This window comes from Enhydra lutris, unplaced genomic scaffold (assembly GCF_002288905.1).
Source record: "Enhydra lutris kenyoni isolate GAN:26980312 unplaced genomic scaffold, ASM228890v2 scaffoldscaffold51, whole genome shotgun sequence".
Taxonomy (NCBI): domain Eukaryota; kingdom Metazoa; phylum Chordata; class Mammalia; order Carnivora; family Mustelidae; genus Enhydra; species Enhydra lutris.
In genome coordinates, this window is record NW_019154135.1 from 4,829,234 (window position 1) to 4,849,783 (window position 20,550).

Sequence of the window (20,550 nt, forward strand, 5' to 3'; positions counted from 1 at the left end):
TGCTGATTCTTTCGTTCTGCGTATATGTAAAATGTGCACCTGACCATGCAGAGAAAAATATTATGCATTCCCCCAGGTTACATGGGTGTCAGGAGCACAGATAGCAAGACACTCTGCAGCTGCCATGCTCGCAGATGACAAAAAGCAGCGTCCGACTTCCCGGCTCAACAGGCATTGATTGTATCCCTCTCTGGTGGCACTCACTTATAACACTTCAGAAAGTATGGCATTTGTGAGATCATAGTGGATAAACTCAAGATTCTGAATCAACTTGAAATATGCCATTTAATTTATTTAAAATATCCAAGGTCTTCAGTATTATTAAGGCGATTTCATCATTACGAGAGATGAACCACATTTGATAAAAGAAGCTGAGTCCTCAAGTCAGGTTCACTGTCAATAAAATGAAAAGGTAGGTTCCCCCTACCTCCTACCTACCTAAGGTAAACCCCCTAAAGCTCTAGATCTCTTACATGTATAAGAAAGTAACCTGAAAATACAAATATTAAGACATTTCTGTTGAAATGAGATTCAAGTCATGAGTGCCACTTGCCTTACCCGCTCTGAAACACTTACTTAATCTGACTGAAGAGCCCAAGCGCGGTTACACTGAATAGCAACGTTAATGACAGAGTCCCACCTGCATCAGCCAAGAAAGACTGTAACACTTAACAAAGAACGGTGACAGGGCATACGTGTGCCTCAGCCGTCTGCGTTCTTCCTAATTCATTCACTCTCCCACTGACTCAGTTGATCAGGTTTTTAAACCCATCCCATCCCTCCGCACATCCCCTGGTCGCTTTGCGCTGACACAAGGAGAAACCGAGAAAAGCTGGGAGGCAGAGAATCGCTCATTGGGGTAGCATTCCAGAGAAAACAAAGACCCAGCCTCTATGAAAATCAGTTTCTGGTTCGTCCTGCTGTGAAAGCCCAGAGCCCAGGGAATGAGAGGACAGGAGGATCTTGGTATAAAAACAGGAGGAGGGGGTGGTGGGAAATGTTAATTGTGTTTGCTGTGATACGATTTTGCTCAGCAAACATTGATTAAGTGCGTGGCTTGCTATGAGCCCTGTGGAATGCAAAGAAGTATGAGATACGATCCCTGCCTCGGGGGATTTTATAGCCTGTGTTTGAAGCCAGGCCAGAAAACACAGAGTTAAGTATCAAGAACAATTAGAATATGATTGCGTGCCAAGAGAGATGTTAGGACAAGTGCCACAGAAGTTCAAAAGAGGCCAAGGAAAGACATCTTTAAAGTTAACGTACTTGACCTAACCCTAGTATCTAGCCAGGTACAAAGGAAGAGGAAGGGCAACCCCACAGAGAGCCCGCGTGAGCAGAGGTGCAGCGGTAGGGTCGAGAAAGGGCAGTAAAGAGACAACGAATATTTCACTGTGACCAGAATAGGTCGGTTTTTTATTTATTTATTATTTTTTTTATTTTTTTATTTATATTTATATATTTTATTTATTTATTTATTTATTATTTTATTATTTATTTAAATTATATTTATATATATTTATTTTTATTATTTTTATATATTTATTATTTATTTATTATTACTTTATTACTTTTTCCGTGTTCCAAGATTCATTTTTTAGGCACCACACCCAGTGCTCCATTCTATACGTGCCCTGCTTAATACCCACCACCAGGCTCACCAATTCCCCACCCTCTCCCTTCCCAAACTGTTTGTTTCTCAGAATCCACAGTCTCTCGTGGTTCATCTCCCCCTCCGATTTGCCCCCAATTCATTTTTCCTTTCCTTCATCTAATGTCCTCAATGTTATTCCTTATACTCTTCAAGTAAGGGAAACCATATGATAATTGACTCTCTCTGCTTGACATATTTCACTCAGCATAATCTCCTCCAGTCCCACCCATGCTGATGCAAAAGTTGGGTATTCATTTTTCTGATGGAGGCATAATACTCCATTGTATATATGAACCATACCTTCTTTATCCATTCATCTGAAGGGCATCTTGGCTCTTTTTTAAAAGCATTGAATGCCATATGGTTGACACTTCCCCATGAGCCCACTGAATGAATTTGAGAGGAATAACATGATGGTTTTTGTGGAAAAGTGGCTTTAGAGGAGAAGACTATTGGCATTTTGAGGACACTTCTGTAATGTGTGGAATTGTCCCCTGCCATTGCAGGACCTTTTTTCCTGCTCACATCCATTAACTGTCAGGAGAGCCCTCACCTCAGTCATCACTATGACAACCGAAACAAACAAACAAAAAAACCCAAAATACCTCTAAGCGTTTCCAAATATTCCCATGTGGTCGTACCACTTTAGTTAAGAATTGTATTTTATAGTCAGGCAAACTTAAAAGTCAGAAATTCAGGTCACACAGGGAGTTCAAGACCACAGTTCAGATCTAACTCCCAGTCCAGTGTAAACTAGTATTTTAGAAAACAGACAATGGCGGCCAGGAAGAGGAAAGAAAGGAGTGATCTGCAAGAGAAAGGCCCATTAGAGGTCATTGGAGGTGGCCAAGAGACCCAAGATGAAGAACACCCCTTGGGAAGAAGACTGCAGAGGTCAGGAGGTGGGAGGAAGGGGTACCTGGGACCTCAGTTAGCAGATGGAGTCTCAGCCCTGGCTTTGCCACAGAGGAGGTGTGTGTCACTTGTACTTCCTTTCCTTTCTGGGGCCTCAGTTCCCTCATCTGCAGGGGGCCCCGGGGGACTAGATGGCTGGCTCTGTGATTCTCAGTCTGTGAGCCTCTTGGCACATTAACAACACACAGGTGAGATGAACAGGAGAGCCAGTTGGGGAGATGGAGGGTTTGCTCTCAGGTAAGTTAGATAGTGAGTAGGAAAGCAGTAGGCTATTCAATTTGAAATGATAGTTAAGCAGATGGAAATATGAGACTCGGGAATAATCAGTGAACTATTTCCACAATCTGTGATTTTTCCGTGTCACATGTCAGGGGCACTGGGGAATTTGCTATAGATGTTTCTTAGGCCACAACCTTAGGAATCAGTATTTTCTGTTTCACCTTCATGAGCCATTCCCTTGAGTGCTGCTCAGCACTGAATGTTTTATCAATTGCTTTTAAAGACAGAAGTGAAGTCAGCTCCTATATTCAGGATCCTAAATGGTAAAAATTTCCCTCAAACCCCCATGATAGGTTATTAACAGAGGCACTGTCACATTTCTTTTAGATTTTTTTTACTTCAAATGAAAATTTTTCAGGCATTTTGCTGAAAGCAGTTATCAGGAATATAGTACTTTATGCATAAAAAGATCATGATTTGATGCTTTAGCCTGCATTTTAGTACAGTGTCCCATTGTCTGCAACATACAAAAAAAAAAAGGTGTTAACAGAACAGGCCTAACTCTTCCCATAGTGTCCAAAAGGAAATGGACACAGATAAATGGAAAGAGCGTATTGGGCTATAAATATTGGGTCCCACCTCTCAGTAAGGAAATCACTAAAGATTACATTTGTCTTGTTTTTGCAGCAAGTAACAGTATAAATTAACAATATGGACGGATAACAGGGTACATAATTTTTATTTCTTTTAACACCTTATTTTGGTCAGGTTAGAAAGTCATTAGCCATAGGAAAGTTCTGGAAGGGTACACACAAGAAAGGATAATAGTAATTGCCTCAGGGAAGGGCAGGGATCTGGTAGAGAAGAGAAACTGAGTTTTCACTTTGAAAGCAGAGTACACTCTGGGTCATTCTTTGCAGCGAGCTTTTTTTGATGGTAGAAGTTATTCCCGTGGCTCTGATGACACAGAGAAGTCATCATTCAGGAAGCTTGCCTTTGGGGAAGGTAACTTCCTTACCACTTCTAAAAATTGGGAATTTTCCTCTTGATTCCATGTAACCTGTACATGGTTATAGGTTTTACTGGACGTTTATAAAATTCAGACACTTATGAAAATAAAGTTTTGAATCAACAGTAAGTAAAGAGTGTAGAAAACACAGACACAGATGGGAAAGAAGTTGAAAGGAGAGTATAATATCCCATCTGGAGACACTTCTGGTCTACACAGAAATAAAAAAATTGAATCATGTCCATGGTTCTGTATCCTGCTTTACCAGTACAATACCCTGGAGATGGTTCCCAGGCCATTAAAATTCTTCTGTATTTTAATCTTATGAATCTACCGTAATTTAGCTCAAGCCTTCCTTTGTAATTATGTTTATTATTCACTTTCACTATTATAAATATGTTGAATGACTCAAGCATAGATCTCTCTCTTGTTTCCTTAAGATAATTCTGAAAACTCTGTTAATGATCTACTTTCAGAATACAAAAGGAATCTAGAGATGAGTGCAAATTCATCACTTGGGCCTTTCCTCTGAACTCAATATTTTATCATTAGGTCTCCAGCATTTTCAAAGAGAACGTTAGCTGATTATTAACCCAAACTCAGTCTAAAACCTACAATTTCAATCAGGGCTTTAAAAAAACCACCAGTTTACATTTCTAAATTGCAACACAGAAGAGAAGCTTGTTTACCAGTTACTGAAAACTATTTTCTGAGCATATTTTTTTTTTCTAGAGAGCTAAATGTTTGAAGTTTTCACATTTGCAATTATGATTAAAGCTATCTCAGCATCAAAAGGAAAAGAAATCTTTAAATTAGTTCCTACTGCAAACTGGGTTTTAGCCAGTCATAGAATAGTCATGGCATATCTGGGGAGGGGTGGGCCCTTGTGCAAGGGCGGGGGTGTCCCTTCTTTGTCTCTCTGTCTCACACACACACACACACACCTGTGAGAAACTCAATAACACAAAAAGTGTCAAATGCACTTCAGTGAGTCATGTAATTTTGGTTTTAAATGGAAAATCCATTTTTCTAGTCATTTTCAGTAGTTAGGAAGACAAATGTTAGCATCATGTTTGCAGTGAGATCCAAATCAGGTCACTCCCCTGATACCAAACATTCCTCAGGATGGACCATTTAGTAGTACTTTAGGGGTACAGGGATTCTAGCACATAGTAAACTCCAGACTGATGTCAAAGTCTTTCCCAGCCCTGCTTGAAATTCTCTCCATCTCTATAAATTCCTGGCTCCTGGTTGGACAAGCCTGTTTCTATTTAACCCTCCCATCTGTCCTCATCTGTAGGCCCTCCGCTACCTCCTTTACCCTCAGCAGGTGTCTCTCATGGTTCAGGTACCCCCATGAGCCCTCCCTTCCCCCTGTGTCGTTTGCTCCACCTCACTCCTAGTTCGCCTGAAGCACATTGATCAGTCAGTCATCGACCTGCAGGGTAGCTGGCCCTCATCTGGTTTCTGAAGTTTTTCCATCGGGCTTAGTTTTGCCAGTGAGCAGGCAACTTCAGAAGTAGGCACCAGGTTTCCCTAAAACGTATCTGCGACATATGAATTCCCTACGGCAGCCAGGAATAGAAGTGAGCCTCCTCCTGTTTCAGAGTGCCCTTTATTTCAGGGCAAGCCACCACAAGGAGACGCTTTGGCTCAGGGTGGGACAGCAGGCGTCCCCTGTGTTTGGAATACAGCCATGCCTTCCTGAGGTCTGTTATCAGACCTGCTTCTTCGGTTCTGTAGTACATCATTTAGATAATCTTCAACTGAGTGGTCTTTCAGAGTCCTGTCTCTGCCGCATCCAAAATATTTCAAACACACGTTCAAGCAGACTGATGTAACTCCTTCCAAGGAAAAGAGACCTATCATTTCAGTCCCAGAAAGGCTTCACATATGTATTAAATTCAAGGAGAAAGAAATGTAAAGACTCCACACTGCCTATTTTAATAATCAGCAAACTTTTCTTTCATCACCTTGCACTGTAACCATGTAAATGGGACTAGAAAGTGCTGTCTTCTAAAGAAGTACTAGCTTCTAAATCTTGGTGGCTGGCTACGGGAGCAGTACAGAGCTGAGAGCTAATGGCGTCGAAGTGAGGAGTCCACCTCAGTGGACCAAGGAATCTATGTCCTGGTCCCCCAAGTAAGCAGTGGGCAAGGAGAAGGGCCAGGAGAGAAAGGATGGATCTCCATGGCTACTACTTCAAGAAGAGCAATTCAGGGGTGCCTGGGTGGCTCAGTGGGTTAAGCCTCTGCCTTCGGCTCAGGTCATAATCTCAGGGTTTTAGGATTGAGCCCCACATCGGGCTCTCTGCTCAGCAGGGAGCCTGCTTCCCCCTGTCTCTTTGCCTGCTGCTCTGCCTAGTTGGATCTCTCTCTCTGTCAAATAAATAAATCTTTAAAAAAAAAAAAAAGAGCAATTCAAAGACTGCCATGTACAGACAGAACTGCTAGCACATCTCGCAAAGAAAGGATGTTACCCGTCTCTGTGTGGAGTGTGGAAGGAGGACCCAAATGAAAACCAGCAATTACCATGTCTTTAATGAGTAAGCCCTAAGTCATCTATCCTATTGGTCATTTGCTATATGATACGTGGATTAGCCTGAAAGTCCCCTTTCTGGACTTCGTAGCATAGGATCTCAATAACGCTCCTGAATTCGGTGGAAGTGAATCGTGCGCCACTCTCAGAGGGAGAATTTTCTTCCTTATTTGTCCGGATGTTTGCGCACTTTTTAAGTAATATCACAAAGTAATTGTCAGTGTAATTCCGAAATGTTTGCAAAGCCTATATTGGTGTACTTTACTTTCCAGACACCATGGAATGAGTCATACTCTACAGCAAACCCCATATATCTGGTGAATGTACTCCAATGGGGAAAATCTATAGGGCCTCTGTTTAAATAGCTTACCCTGCAGGGTCCTTTAAGGAACAGAGGTGCATGGAATCATGGTAGAAAGCTCACTGCTGTGCTCTAGAACTTAGGGCGTTTGTTAAAACTTAAAACTGAGCTTAATTAATCATCACAAATATCAGTTTTAAGCTAAGCAAATTTTATATTTATGGAATTTTATCAAAATGGGCATCCAAAACCAGGGTATTGGATGCAGGCTAACAGCAGGAGAGGAGTCAAACAGATGCTTAATCTTTACTGAGAGTATTCATGTTGAATTTGTCTCTTCGATCTATTTTTTTAATTTAATTTTCTCTTTTCAGCATTCCAGGATTCATGGTTTATGCACCACACCCGGTGCTCCTTGCAATACGTGCCCTCCTTGATACCCACCACCAGGCTCACCCCTCCTCTCACCCCCCTCCCCTCCAAAACCCTCTAAGAAACATTTCTCTTCATCAATACATTGAAGAGACTTATTTCCAGGACTGGAGGAAATAAGTCTCTTCAACGTATTGATGAAGAGAAATGTTTCTTAGTCGATACAGTGTATTAATTCGGATAACATTAATAACATTTGGCACATTCACTTTCTTAAAAAACCATCAACCATCCTATTTAGTCGTTTTTTATTAACTTGCTTAATATTCACTTTCAGGACTGTAACTTCATTTCTTTCTTAACTTAGGTGATATCAGGATCTTTTACCCCTCGTATTGAAAAATTAGTATCAAAAGACCATCTGAAATTGATAAGATTTCCAATGCTAACAATTTTATTTTGAAATTAGGCTTCAGAAGTCTCTAGAAACAGAGGAGCCTCTTTACTGGCCAGGCCAGGACACAGCCTAGTAGCTGCTATTCGAAGCCAACACCAACATGAGTCATTGCCACTAGGTACGTATCTTGCTTTGGGGACCCCGGATACCCAACACTTAGCCTTTTTTTTTTTTTCTTGTCATGAATCTTTTAATATTTAGGATTCTGTGTTCTCTTTTTTCCTCCCCTATGGTGTAATCTACCCCTACCCTTTATTTCCATCCCCATTTTGCCCCTTTTTCCTTTCCCTTCGCTCCTCAATTTGACCTACCATCTTCCCTGTTTCTCTTCTGCTCTCTTCTGACCCTCGTCCCCCTCTTCTGTATTCCAGTCAGTGATTTGTTAGCCAAGTCCAGGAGAGCATAGTTTAAATGAGGTGATGGGACCTGTTGCTCTTAGATGCAGTTTTTGATTTAGAACTCCCTTCTCTCATGTATGGGGATAAGTCAGCACAGTCTTCATTCCTAACCTCAGTTACCTCCTGAGGCACATGCCACTTGTATCAAGGGAAGTGAGGTGAGAGAGCCCCAGTGGATTTGGATATTTCCATTATCACTACTGGGAAATCAACCTTGGCCACAGGTTGTCAGGGTCAAGTGCTCAAAAAATGGTTTCTTTGAATTCATGTAAAATTTTTTGCCATAATAACTGACGAAGAGAAGTCAGAAGGAAGAGAATACAACTCTCCTCATGGAAGAGCTATTTTATTTTCCTTCACCTGTTCACACAGGGATGAGTTAACAACACGCAGTTAAGTTCCTGGAATATTAAGGATAATTAACTTAGATCTGGTTCCTTTTTGGTTTGCTCTTTTAAAAATGATAATGCTATTATGTCACAGAAAACAACCCGCCAGAGCTTACATTTTTTGAAGAGTATGTCACCTGCCCTTCACACTCCTGGGTTAATCCTGGTATCAAGCAGCCATTTTCCAACCATTAGAGAAATTACCTCTGGGCTGAAGACTCAACCACAACTCGCCCTTCTGTCTGTTTCAGCATATAATGACAAGATTGTGGCATTTCTTCGCCAACCAAACATTTTTGAAATGCTGCAAGAGCGTCAGCCAAGCCTGGCGAGAAACCACGCACTCAGGTAGGGGCTTGTCCCTCATCCTCTAGCTCTGGGTCTCTCCAGCTGGTCTTCCAGGTGGGACAGCACCTCCGTGGGGAGAGAACAGAAGCCTACGATGTGTTTTGTTCATGTATTTAATTATGTCTTAAATACTGAAAAGGAAGGATCCAGGGGGTTCTCATATTCTCTGCAGTGTCACAGTAACCGGAGCTAGCCATGTTGCCGGGTCACACACTAGTCATACAATGCCAGTATGATTTCCGTTGATTCGGAGGGAGGCACAGGAAAAGTAAAATAGCTTTCATGAAAGAATTACTTATGTAAAGCACCATATAAATTTTTTATTCAAGTGTTATTAACACAGTAACTAATGTTATATTAGTTTCAGGTGTACAATACAGTGATTCAGCAGTTCTGTGCATTACCCAGTGCTCATCGTGGTCCCTGTACCCTTAACCCTCTTCACTTATTTCACCCATTTCCCCACCCACCTCCCCTCATGTAACCATCAGTTTCTCCCCTGTTGTTAAGGGCCTGTTTTTTCTTTGTCTCTGTTTTGCCTTGCTTATTTGTTTTGTTTCTTAAATTCTACATATGAGTGAGACCCTATGGTATTTTTCTCTGACTGACCTATTTTACTTGGCATTATACCATTTAGATCTATCCATGTTGTCGCACATGGCAAGATCTCATTCTTTTTATGACTGAGTAATGTTCCATTGCATATATGTACCACATCTTCTTTATCCATTCATCTGTGGGTGGACACTTGGATTGCATCCATATCTTGGCTGTTACATATATATGCTACCATAAACACAGGGGTGCATATATCTTTTTGAATTAGTGTTTTCAATTTTGGGGGTGAGTACCCACTAGTGGAATTATTAGATTGTGTAGTAATTCTATTTTTAATTTTTTTTTTAGGGACCTCCATACTCTTTTCCATAGTAGCACACCAGCTTGTATTCCCACTCACACTGCTTGTGGGTTCCTTTTTCTCCACATCCTTACCAGCATTTGTTGTTTCTTGTGTTTCTGATTTTAGCCATTCTGACAGGTGTGAGGTGATGTCTCATTGTGGTACTGATGTGCATCTCCCTGATGATGAGTGATGTTGAGCATCTTTTCATGTGTCTGTTGGCCGTCTGGATGTCTTCTTTAGAAAAATATCTATTCATGTCCCCTTTCCACTTTTAATTAGATTATTTAGGGAGGTTTTGATGTTGAGTTGTATAAGTTCTTTAAATATTTTGGATGTTAACCCCTTATTGGGTATATCACTTGCAAATATCTTCTCTCACTCACTACATTGTCTTTTGTTGTTGGTTTCCTTCACTTGCAAAGGCTTTTTATTTTGGCGTAGTCCCAAAGTTTATTTTTGCTTTTGTTTCCTTTGCCAAAGGAGACATATCTATAAAGATGCTTCTACAGCCAATGTCAGAGCAATTACTGCCGATGTTCTCTTTTAGGAATTTTATGGTTTTAGGTCTCACAGTTAGGTCTTTAATCCATTTTAAATGTTTTATCTTTAAAATATCACAGTTAATGGTAAACCAACTATTAGATGAACATATTCAAAAGTACACCAACAAGCAAACCAAAAGTCTCAGAAGTAGCCTGTGTTCTGACTACTTATATCTTAATATCCATGAGTGTCATTGTTGCGTGAATGTCCCTGAAACCGAATCCACCTTCATTTGGAAAGGACAGCCACTCGAGGTGATAACAAGAGAACATATCCTCTGAACTTAGATCCCACTTTCTTTGCAAGATATTCAGGTATCTCTGTGCTTCAGCTGACTACATAACATTTGGAAGCTGGCTATACGTGATGGTTAAGTGTTTCCTCTTGGAGTTTGAATTCTTACTCCATCTCTTAGAGACCATTGATCTGGGCCTGTAATTCAGCCCATAGATGCCCTTGATCTCTTCAGATACAGAGTTATCAGGTGGGCACTGTGGAGATGCTTTTATGAGTATGTGTAAAGGATCAGGGAAGGTGGGCACGAGTGCAGTCACTGACTCGTCATCTCCCATTTGGTGGTCTTTTGCATCCAGCCTACAACTGTAGTACTCTGCTTTGACTTCCTCAGTGAATCACCAACACCTGAACATAGCCTCTTTGCTATTCAAATTCCTGTTACTCCTGCCTGGGTGGATCATTCACTGTTCTCCCCACACATACCCACACACCCTCACAGACACCTCTTTTCCCTGCTTTTTACTCCGTGTGAATTAGAATCACTGCCTTCCCCGTTGCCAGATCTCCACTCTTCCCTCTTTCCCTGTCTCTACATCCAAACGTCTGCCTCTCCCTTCCTCTCTTCCAGCCTTTTTTTTTCTTTTTTTTTTTCTTCCCTATCATAGCCTGTGTTTGGGTGCTCAACATTTCTCTCCTGGATTTTGTAGGGGTGTCCTAGAAGGTGTTCCCTAGATCTAGGACAAAATTACCTTCTTATAGCACAGAATAAATCATCACCCTGGCCTTTAAAAAAGCTTTCCATTGTGTATAAAATAAAGTCAGGATTTCTAAGCACAGTTTCCAAAGTCTGACCCTAACCTAACTCTCCATCCCGTGCTAATTTTTTCCTTCTGGTGTCTTCCACCTCCATTAAACAAGCTGCGTCCTCTCCTTGTTCTGCCCTCTCAGGAATGGCTTTTCTCTTAAGGACCTCTCATTCCTTTTAAAGGCTCAAGCCAAATGGCAAGATTCACTGACCTAGACAAACTTCAGTACTTCTTTTGCCTTACTTTATTAGTACTCCTTTTTTGTCCTTCTACTATATTTTTTCCATTATCTCTTGAGTACTGTCTGTACTGATGTGTCCCTGTGATATGTAAGCTCCTTACAGCAGGACCTTCTGGTCCTTGCCTTTGTACTACTCTCCCCCTCAGAACCTAGTCCTCTGCTTTGAAGATAAGAAACATTAATTACATTTAGAGTGAATGGAACATCTTTATTGTGAACAGGTGACCTTCAGCACGAGTGATTGTCACATCCACTTCTGTTAGCTCTGCCCATTTTATTACTGTGCCACAGAAGGCAGTGCCATACTCAGTCATATGGGTCATTTATTTGTGGGCTACTCTATGACTCACAGTATATCATAATTTAAGGGAATTTCCAAAGGATTTTCAGAGGGATTGTACTCTCTGGAAAGTTTCTGAGAGATTGCTGCTCTTAAACATTTTATGTGTTACTGATTCTGTTACTAAGTAATGAGTTCACAGCTAATTCTTTTGAGGAATTTGAACTCACCAAAGGCACTAGAGTCTCATTTAAATCATCTTTAAAAGTGAAAAATGTAATCCCGTGGGTAAAAGAGTGAAAGTAAACTATTTTCAGCCCTATTGCATAGTCTTGCATTATAACAAAATTCAAGAAACCTTAAAGGCTTTGTTGCAGTGCAGAATTGTACAATTACAATTTTCCAGATGTGGGGGAGCTTGGAATTAAGACATCTTGTAATTGGAAAAAATCTTGGCAATTATTTAGTACAGAAACTAATAGCGTCTTTAAGATTATGGACTCCTTTAAGGACCTGTAGGCCCAGGAGGAGAGCCCGAATATCTCATCAAAAGCTGAAGGCCCACAGTAACTAAGAAGCTATGGACTAAAAAACGGAGAACAGTAAGAGGAAGAAACTGCTCTTCAGGGAGGCAGCTTCCAGGAGCCAGGAAGCTGGGCATTACTTGCTATGACTGGGCCTGTGCTTGCCCCTGAGTATGACAGGAGGGTGAGTCAGCTCTATTTTAAAAGCCCAGAGGTTAAAAAGAAAACCTTCTTTCCCCATGACACTGTTCAGAGGAAGAAATTACTGCTTCCTCTGTGGTCTCCAGGTGGGGCTGTGACCCCTGTTCAGCCTTGCTCTTCTCAGGGAGCCATGGATCCACTATCGTGAGTCCACAAAGCCAGTTTCTGGGTTAAAGGGTGGAGGGTGAGTCCTCAGAAAACTGTTCAGCAGACAGCAGTGAATCATAAGGAAGCCACATGTGAAAAGGGAAGATGGAGCCAGAAAACCCAGCGGCTAATGACATTTCTTCACTTTAAGGATCATGGTAGCAGTTTTCATTCATTCATTCTTCCTTCACCTGGTGTTTTTATTGTGCCGGTGTTCTGAATCAGAACAGTGGGAGGCTGTGTACACAGTAGCAAAACAAAGCAGACATTGGCCCTACTTTGCATGGTATTTGCCATCTATTGAGGAAGGCAGATGATAGGCAAGTTTGCCTTTTTTTTTCCCTTAAGCCAAATATATAGCTATAGAATGTGTTAAAGGCCACAAAGGACAAGATCAGAGTTCAGCGATAAAGACGAATGAACTTCAAGGATTTCATTTGGATATTAAGTTTTGAGGCCACAAGGGGAGATGTCAAGATGTCAAGGAGGCAGGTGGCTCTAGTGAACAGAGTCTTGAGGAGAGTTTTGCACTGGAGTTTTCCTGGTGGGCAAGGGTTATGTGTAGGAGAGGTATTCTAACCTTTAGAGATCCTTCCCAGTGCCAGTACCTTTGGGATTGAGTCCCAGGGGCATTTGGAGGCCCCCCCAGACGACTGGGTCTGCATGAAATTTTCATAGACATGACAGAAGGTGCTATGTCCTATGGAGAGCCACTGAAAGTCTCAGAAAACTGTGTTCAGCTTTCTAGCTGAATGTGGTTCATGTGGGCAGTGGGATAATAGAACCACTACAGGGCAGTGCCACTTTGTGTGGGCACTCTGCTGCACTAGTAGAGTTGACCCGCTTTGGACTTCATGTCCTCAGGGACACTGGGAACAAAGGGCAATCCCTAGAATGTTCTTTCCATTTTTCCTCCAGACAAAGAGACCAGGGGCTTTCCCACATAGAGGTCCCTTGGGGAATGGGATGATCGGCCCCAGGGGCACTGTCTTTGGAAGGACATAAATTTGAGAGTCCTTTGTGAGGCTGAGTCTGTAGACCAGGGGAGCAGATCCACCAAAGTCTTCCAAACAAGAGTTCTGTGAGGTGGTATCAGAATTTAGAGGCCAACACTCAGGAACACGGAGTCGAGAACAGGAACATGAGGGGAGAGACAGCTGGTGGAGGAGGCATGGCGCTTGCACACTCGGCTGGGCTTCCACATCTTCCCTGCGAAGTGGTGCGGACAGTTCCACTCCATTTTTCAAAACCCCAGTCAGTGAAGACACTGTGAACATCCCCCAGGTTTTGATGGGCTACCTATACTGAGAGGTTGAGTCACAGTTCATTTCTCTGTTTAATCTTATTTTGTGTATCTTTGTAGAGGCCCAAATTTTCCCTTTTCAAAAATACACCCACCAAAAGGTCAAATTTATTATATTGTTGCCTGAAAATATGCAAGTAATGATGAGGATTTGGGTTCACATTAATATCATCAGAGAGAGGAAAAAATGGGGGATTTATTCCCTAACTTAGCTGTTGGTAATTCATACTTTGTTTCCCACACTATTCTAGGGAGAAAATCCATTACATTCGGACTGAGGGTAATCATGGGCTTGAAAAGTTGTCCTGTGATGCAGATCTAGTCATTTTGCTAAGGTAAGGGCCTAAACCTGAAACGCTTCTAGAAAGGCTGCTCTGGGCAGTCTTCCTCCACTACAGCAATGACTGAAACACTCACTGTTTGTTCTAGAGGATTCTGCTGGCTACAACTAAAGTAGGTCCCCCACCCTTGTACCTGCTGTCCATTGCCTCCTTTACATTTACAACTGGGGTATCAAGAACTGTGCATAGTCCTTAATAGAGACTATTATGTCAGGATTATTTAGGGTTTAAAATAATGCTGAGAGGGGCGCCTGGGTGGCTCAGTGGGTTAAAGCCTCTGCCTTCAGCTCAGGTCATGATCTCAGGGTCCTGGGATCGAGCCCCGCATCGGGCTCTCTGCTCAGCGGGGAGCCTGCTTCCCCCTCTCTCTCTCTCTGCCTGCCTCTCTGCCTGCTTGTGATCTCTGTCTGTGTGAAATGAATAAATGAAATCTTTAAAAAAAAAAAAAATAACGCTGAGAATATTGCATGCCGGCATCTGCCTACCTAAGTGAACCTAAGTGCTTTTGTTGTTGCCTTGTGAGAACCGTAACCACTGTTACCCCAGTTCATGAATATTCTCTCATGGACAGAAAACTAACTTTTTTCCTTTCTTCTTCTTCCTTCTCCTCTGCTTCTTCTTATTTCTCTTCTTCTTTTTTATTTTGCAGTCTCTTTGAAGAAGAGATTATGTCCTACGTCCCACTGCAGGCTGCCTTCCTCCCCGGGTACAGCTTCTCTCCCCGCTGTTCACCCTGTTCCTCACCTCAGAACTCCCCAGGTAACTTGAGCATCTGGCATTCTGTCTCCTGTCAATGGCCACCCGTGTTTCCCGCAGACGGAGGTGGGAGAAGGGCAGTTGTATACGTGCCCTCTCTCTCTTCCTCCCTCTCAATTTTCTGATTGAAAGCACACTGCCAAGATTGGGTGTTGACAATTTGCAGCCTGTTTGTGTAATACTGCGTTCTACTTTTTTTTTTTTAAGATTTCATTTATTTATTTGACAGAGAGAGAGATCACAAGTAGGCAGAGAGACAGGCAGAGAGAGAGAGAGAGGGAGAAGCAGGCTCCCCCCTGAGCTGAGAGCCTGATGTGGAGCTCGATCCCAGGACGCTGAGATTATGACCTGAGCCAAAGGCAGAGGCTTAACCCACTGAGCCACCCAGGAGCCCCTATGTTCTACATTTTTAAATAATTGGAAAATCTTTTTTTTACAAAAACAGTATTTCATGACATGTGAAAATTCTGTGAAATTCAAATCTCAGTGTCCGTAAATAGAATGTTATTGGACCCCTACCACACCTGTTCATTTGTGTTTTCTGTAGCAACTTTCACACTATAAGGGCGTAGAGGAGTAATAACAATGAGACCAGATGGCTGCAAAAGCTTAAAATATTTACTATCTGGCCCCTCACAGGAAAAGGTCTGCTGACCCTGCTCTAATTTGCTTTTGTATCTCAAGGTACCCCGCAGGCATTTAGAAGGGAAGAACCGTTTCCAAAACATTCTGCCTTATGACTCAGAATGTTACTAGATACCAATTTTGGTAACTTTGTGCTAAGATGTAAAGGAATTGCTCAGTGATATGGTTACTGGGGGCCACCATAATGTCCCCCATGAAGACGTTGAAGAATTTTCTTACATGCACAATTGTTCCCCTACTGTTTTCGTTTATGTATTAGGATTAATTTACTTATGATACAGAAATTCTTTATAGGTATCTTCCATTCCAAATAAGGAAATGAATAACTGAACTCTTTAGTGACAAAGGGTTCATCAGATCTAATCAAAATGATTAGTTTAAGTAAAATCCATACTCCCAAATGGGATCCAGACATTGTAGAGTTTTTCCTCAGTTACTTGGTTTACATACCACCTTGGTCAGAGTCTTGGTCGTAAACCCAAATTTCTTTTTATAGCTTAAAAAGTAAAGGGATTTAGTTATAAAAACATAGTAGGTAGGTGACTGGGTGATGGGCATTAAGGAGGGCACGTGATCTGATGAGCACTAGCTGTTATACGCAACGAATGAATCATTGAATATTACATCAAAAACTAATGATGTATAAAACTGAATGGGAAGAAATCTGAGAGGGAGACAAGCCATGAGAGACTATAGATTCCGGGAAACAAACTGAAAGTTTGAGAAGGGAGAAGGGTGGGGGGATTGGTAGCTGGGTGATGGGTATCAAGGAAGGCACATGTTGTGAAGAGCACTGGGTATTCTACGCAACTCATTGAACTCAACTCATTGAACACTGTCAAAAACTAATGATCTACTATATGTTGCCTAACTGAACACAATAAAAAAAAAAAACTAATGATGTACTGTATATTGGCTAATTGAACTTAATTTAAAAAGGAAGGAAGGAAGGAGAAAAATAATAAAATAAAAATCTAGTAGGTTCATATCTCACAGCCTCTAGAGTCTGTCCAAGCTTAGTTTTTGAAGCCACTGGAGAAAGTCACAAGAGAGAGATTATAGCAGTGTGTTCCGTCCCTCCGAAGGGGCGTCTCACTCGGCATTACTTGGATCTGCTGCAGGTCTCTAAAACGAATATATTAGTTTGGGTCCTCCAAGTCATGTCACTCAGAATTTTCTCTTAGAGGTAGTTTTATTAATTGCTAGAATCTGTTTCTAAGTCAGTATCTCCTCATTGTTGCTTCCTCCAAACCAGTGCACCAAAGCCTTAGTTAAGGACATACAGTGTAATTGAGATGCCATGGCCTGGGAAAGGAGGATGAGGAGCTTTGCCTGAGCCAACATCAGGACAGCCAAATGTTTCTGGTGCACACAGGATGACTTACTTTTGGGGAGCAGAGCCTTCCATTTGGGGACAACTGTGGGTCTCCACCATGATCTTTCGTTTTATCATAGATATTGCCCTAGCCTGATAAAGTGTCTGCACTTTGGTTCAAACAGTTGACAGTAGAGTATGATTTTAACATCTTGACATGGGGGAGATATCATAGTACAAATAGAAAAATAAAAGAGAATAAAGAGTTATTTGCTAAATGATAATTATTTGCATAACTTTTATAAAAGGCATCAACTTTCCTAATGAGGCATTACTAATACCACGAACCCAAATAATCATCCAACTCGTTTTAATTTTTAATTCTCCTAGCTCTGATCATGGGGTCCTAGATTATGTAATCCAAATATTTTGATGTTAAGTTTTATAATTCCCATATTTTTAGACCTTCATGAAATTTACCTCGGTGCTACAGAGATAGCAAATCATAAATATTTATGCCAAAGTACTTTGTAAAGCATAAATTATTAGAAAAATACATAGTAGTGATCATGGGCATAGTGGTAGTACCAGCAGTAATAGAAGTCATATTATAAAATACACTGCATTCTACTGGGCAGAAAATGCTACTTGCACCTCAAGACTTGTATTCTAGTTGAACTTGTAGCCTGAAACCTGTCATTTCACTTAGGATAGCTCTTTTCAAGTGGTGGCTGTTGGTTCCCTTACACTCAGGTGCTGGGGGGCACAAAGGTGAGGCTAGGGCCCTTCACGCTTCCTTGATTATACTACTCAGCTGTCTCTTCCCACCACCCCCAGTTGCTGTCATCTCCCAGCCTTTCTGTCATTCTCAAAGACTGCGGCTCCTGTCTCATAATCTCCCTCTCCTTCTCAAGTGCTTCCATCATCCTGAATGACTTCAGCATACACAAGGACACCCATTCATTTCCCTGGGCTCCTGGTTTCTGGAATTTCTGGTCTGCAATGACCTTCCCCCCAGTGCAACCACTTGTTCCCACAGTCATCTTCCCACCCCTGTCGTTATCTCTAAAATCACTGATTCAAGCATCTTACTCCCATCCAACATGCTTGTTCAACTACTCTCCCCATTACTGTCCCTTGTCCTCATCAGGACCTTAGTTCATGCATGTCTCTCCTTTCCTTTCTGTTCTTCCCTTACCCAGCATAAATTCCACAGTTCATTTTCTTCGTAACATCTATGCCAATGGCCTAAACTCCCCAGTCCTCTCCATTTTGTTTGCAGAACTCTGCCCCTTGATAAGCATACTATGCTTCCTCTGCATCTATGCTCAGGACCTCTTGGGCAAATTCATCTGACAGGGCAGATTACAAACTATATGTTAGTCATCTCTCACCTCACCTGGACCTTGAATACCCAAAAGAAAACTTGACCATGTTTCCTAGGTAAACTTCCCTACTGCTGTTTATTTTTTCTTTTTTTTTTTTTTTTTTAGAGAGAGAGCGTGCAGGGGGTGGGGCCCAACACAGGGCTTGATCTCAAAACCCTGAGATCATGACCTCTGAGCCAAAATCAAGAGTCAGACACTTAACCAACTAAGCCACCCAGGTGCCCCCTACTGCTATATTGAATGTTTATGCGCCCCTCAAAACTCCAGCTCTCTGTGTCTCTCCTAGCAAATGATGTCCCTTCTCCCTTCACTGAGAAAACTGAAGCCATTAGGTAGACATTTTCTCAAATGCCTGCTGCCAATCCTACAAGCCTTCCAAGCCTGCCCCTGCATCATCACTAGCCATCAGGGAGATTCAAATTAAAACCTACCCCTCCTTCCACTCCACACTGGGGCATCAGAGGACCTGCCTTCACTAAGGTCACCATGACCTCCAGACACACAGTCCAGTGGGTAATTCTCACATTTAACATTAAGCCACATTTGACATTATTGATTGCTCCCCCTCTTAAGTCACCTCTTCAGTAAGCTTCTGTGACACTACTGTATGCATTTCAACTACTTCTTTGGCCACCAGTGCAGACTCATCCTTCACTTCCTGCCATGCCCAAAACTCAGTCCCAGGTTTCTTCTCTTCTCTCTCTCAAACCATGTCTCTTTCCAATTAGACATTCAAGGGTAGCACCATCAAAGACTAAGCTCCGCCCTCCCCAGATTTGTTCTTCTTTCATTGTCCCCATCTCAGTGATTATCAGTGCAGTTCCTTCAATTACAAAAATCTAAAGCCCACCTCTCCCTCACTACCTATGTCCAGTTCATTGCCTTCTAAACATACCACAGTCTATGCCCTCCTCAACTCCACTGACACCACCCTAGTCCAGTTTAGGCTCTCTAAGTCCACCCCAGTCCTCTCATTTTTCTCTCTGCTACCGAAAGACTAATGTTTTCATAACTCAATTGTCATCCTGTCAGTCCTCGTGCAGTGGCTTCCTACTGTGCTTAGTATTAAACAGAATTGTTTAGCTGAATGGACCTTATCCTTTTGATCATCCACCCACCTCGCAAACCTTGTTTGCCTCACTCCGATCCATATACCCTGAGCCCCACTTTCCATTCTGCCTCAGTACCTTTGTACATGCTGATCTTCTACCTAGACTGCTCTTCTCCCAGCTCATCTCGTGTCTTAATTAAAGGGAAGCCTTTCCCAACTAATTCAGTCTAATTCATGCTTACTTATTCTTCCCCAGGGAATATTCCCCAGGGAAGCCTTCCCAAACTTGGCTAGAGTGTTCTCTGATATCAGAGAACTGAGTTCCTTTACTTCATAGCTAGCAGTCATCTCAACTTGTAATTATATTGTCCTTCCTGTGAGTTTATTGGTATCAGTCTTCTTTAGAATATTAATTCAATACCTGGAATATAGTAGTTATTGAAGGGGCAGGCCATGATTCTGGTCATCTGTAAAACTTGGAGAAGAATGTTATTTTTCCACTCCTTTTCTCATTAAAAAGTGTATAAGGATAACAAAGCATTCACAAAACAGTGATATAAAAACTCTTTTCTAAATAGAATCAGCAAGTCGTTATTATTATTATTACAAATGTTTCCACTATGATACAAGATAATCTAATATAAAGTTCTCAATGTTCTGGGCCCTACAGGACACCTCTGTTTATTTTAGGGTCAGTATAGTTAGACAAGTACGACATACACATGTGATAGTCTGAGTTGCCTCGTTATAGTTACAATCACTTATTATAACATAGAAACTTACAAGAAAAATTTAGACTAGTTTGATATGTTGATTTAGGTTATTTAAGTACAGTTCAGCCAACAGATATGCTGACCAAGGTATTGTTAAGAGAAATACAACTTGAGGTGGAGTGGAAGACATAAATGTTTATTGTCATCAGAATTCAGTTTTCTCTTTATTATATTACTTCCGTTTATTACAAAAGAAACTGAAAGAGTAATGGAAATCAAAGGAAGCTTTTTTGAGAGGAAAAATAAGACATAGGAATGTGCCTCCGGTTGGCCCTTCTTCTGACATTGCTCCACATATCAGTGATGACCTTCAGACCGTGTGCTTCTCTCTGCAGGCTTACAGAGAGCCAGTGCAAGAGCCCCTTCACCCTACCGGAGAGACTTTGAAGCCAAGCTCCGAAATTTCTACCGAAAATTGGAAGCCAAAGGATTTGGTCAGGGTCCGGGGAAAATTAAGTGAGTGTTCCAATACTTGTTCACCGAATTCGGATGCTA

At 41.7% G+C, this 20,550-nt stretch overlaps 1 protein-coding gene across 1 annotated transcript in view; it reads left to right on the forward strand.

The window, feature by feature from the left end:
• Positions 1–20,550, forward strand: part of LOC111157053 (HECT, C2 and WW domain containing E3 ubiquitin protein ligase 1) — a 453,548-nt gene that overhangs the window by 384,711 nt on the left and 48,287 nt on the right. Inside the window, exons 16-20 of the mRNA XM_022518266.1 lie at positions 7,476–7,583; positions 8,504–8,600; positions 14,038–14,121; positions 14,777–14,886; positions 20,391–20,511. Coding sequence (XP_022373974.1) covers positions 7,476–7,583; positions 8,504–8,600; positions 14,038–14,121; positions 14,777–14,886; positions 20,391–20,511 — 520 coding nt within the window. The remainder of the gene's footprint in view (positions 1–7,475; positions 7,584–8,503; positions 8,601–14,037; positions 14,122–14,776; positions 14,887–20,390; positions 20,512–20,550) is intronic.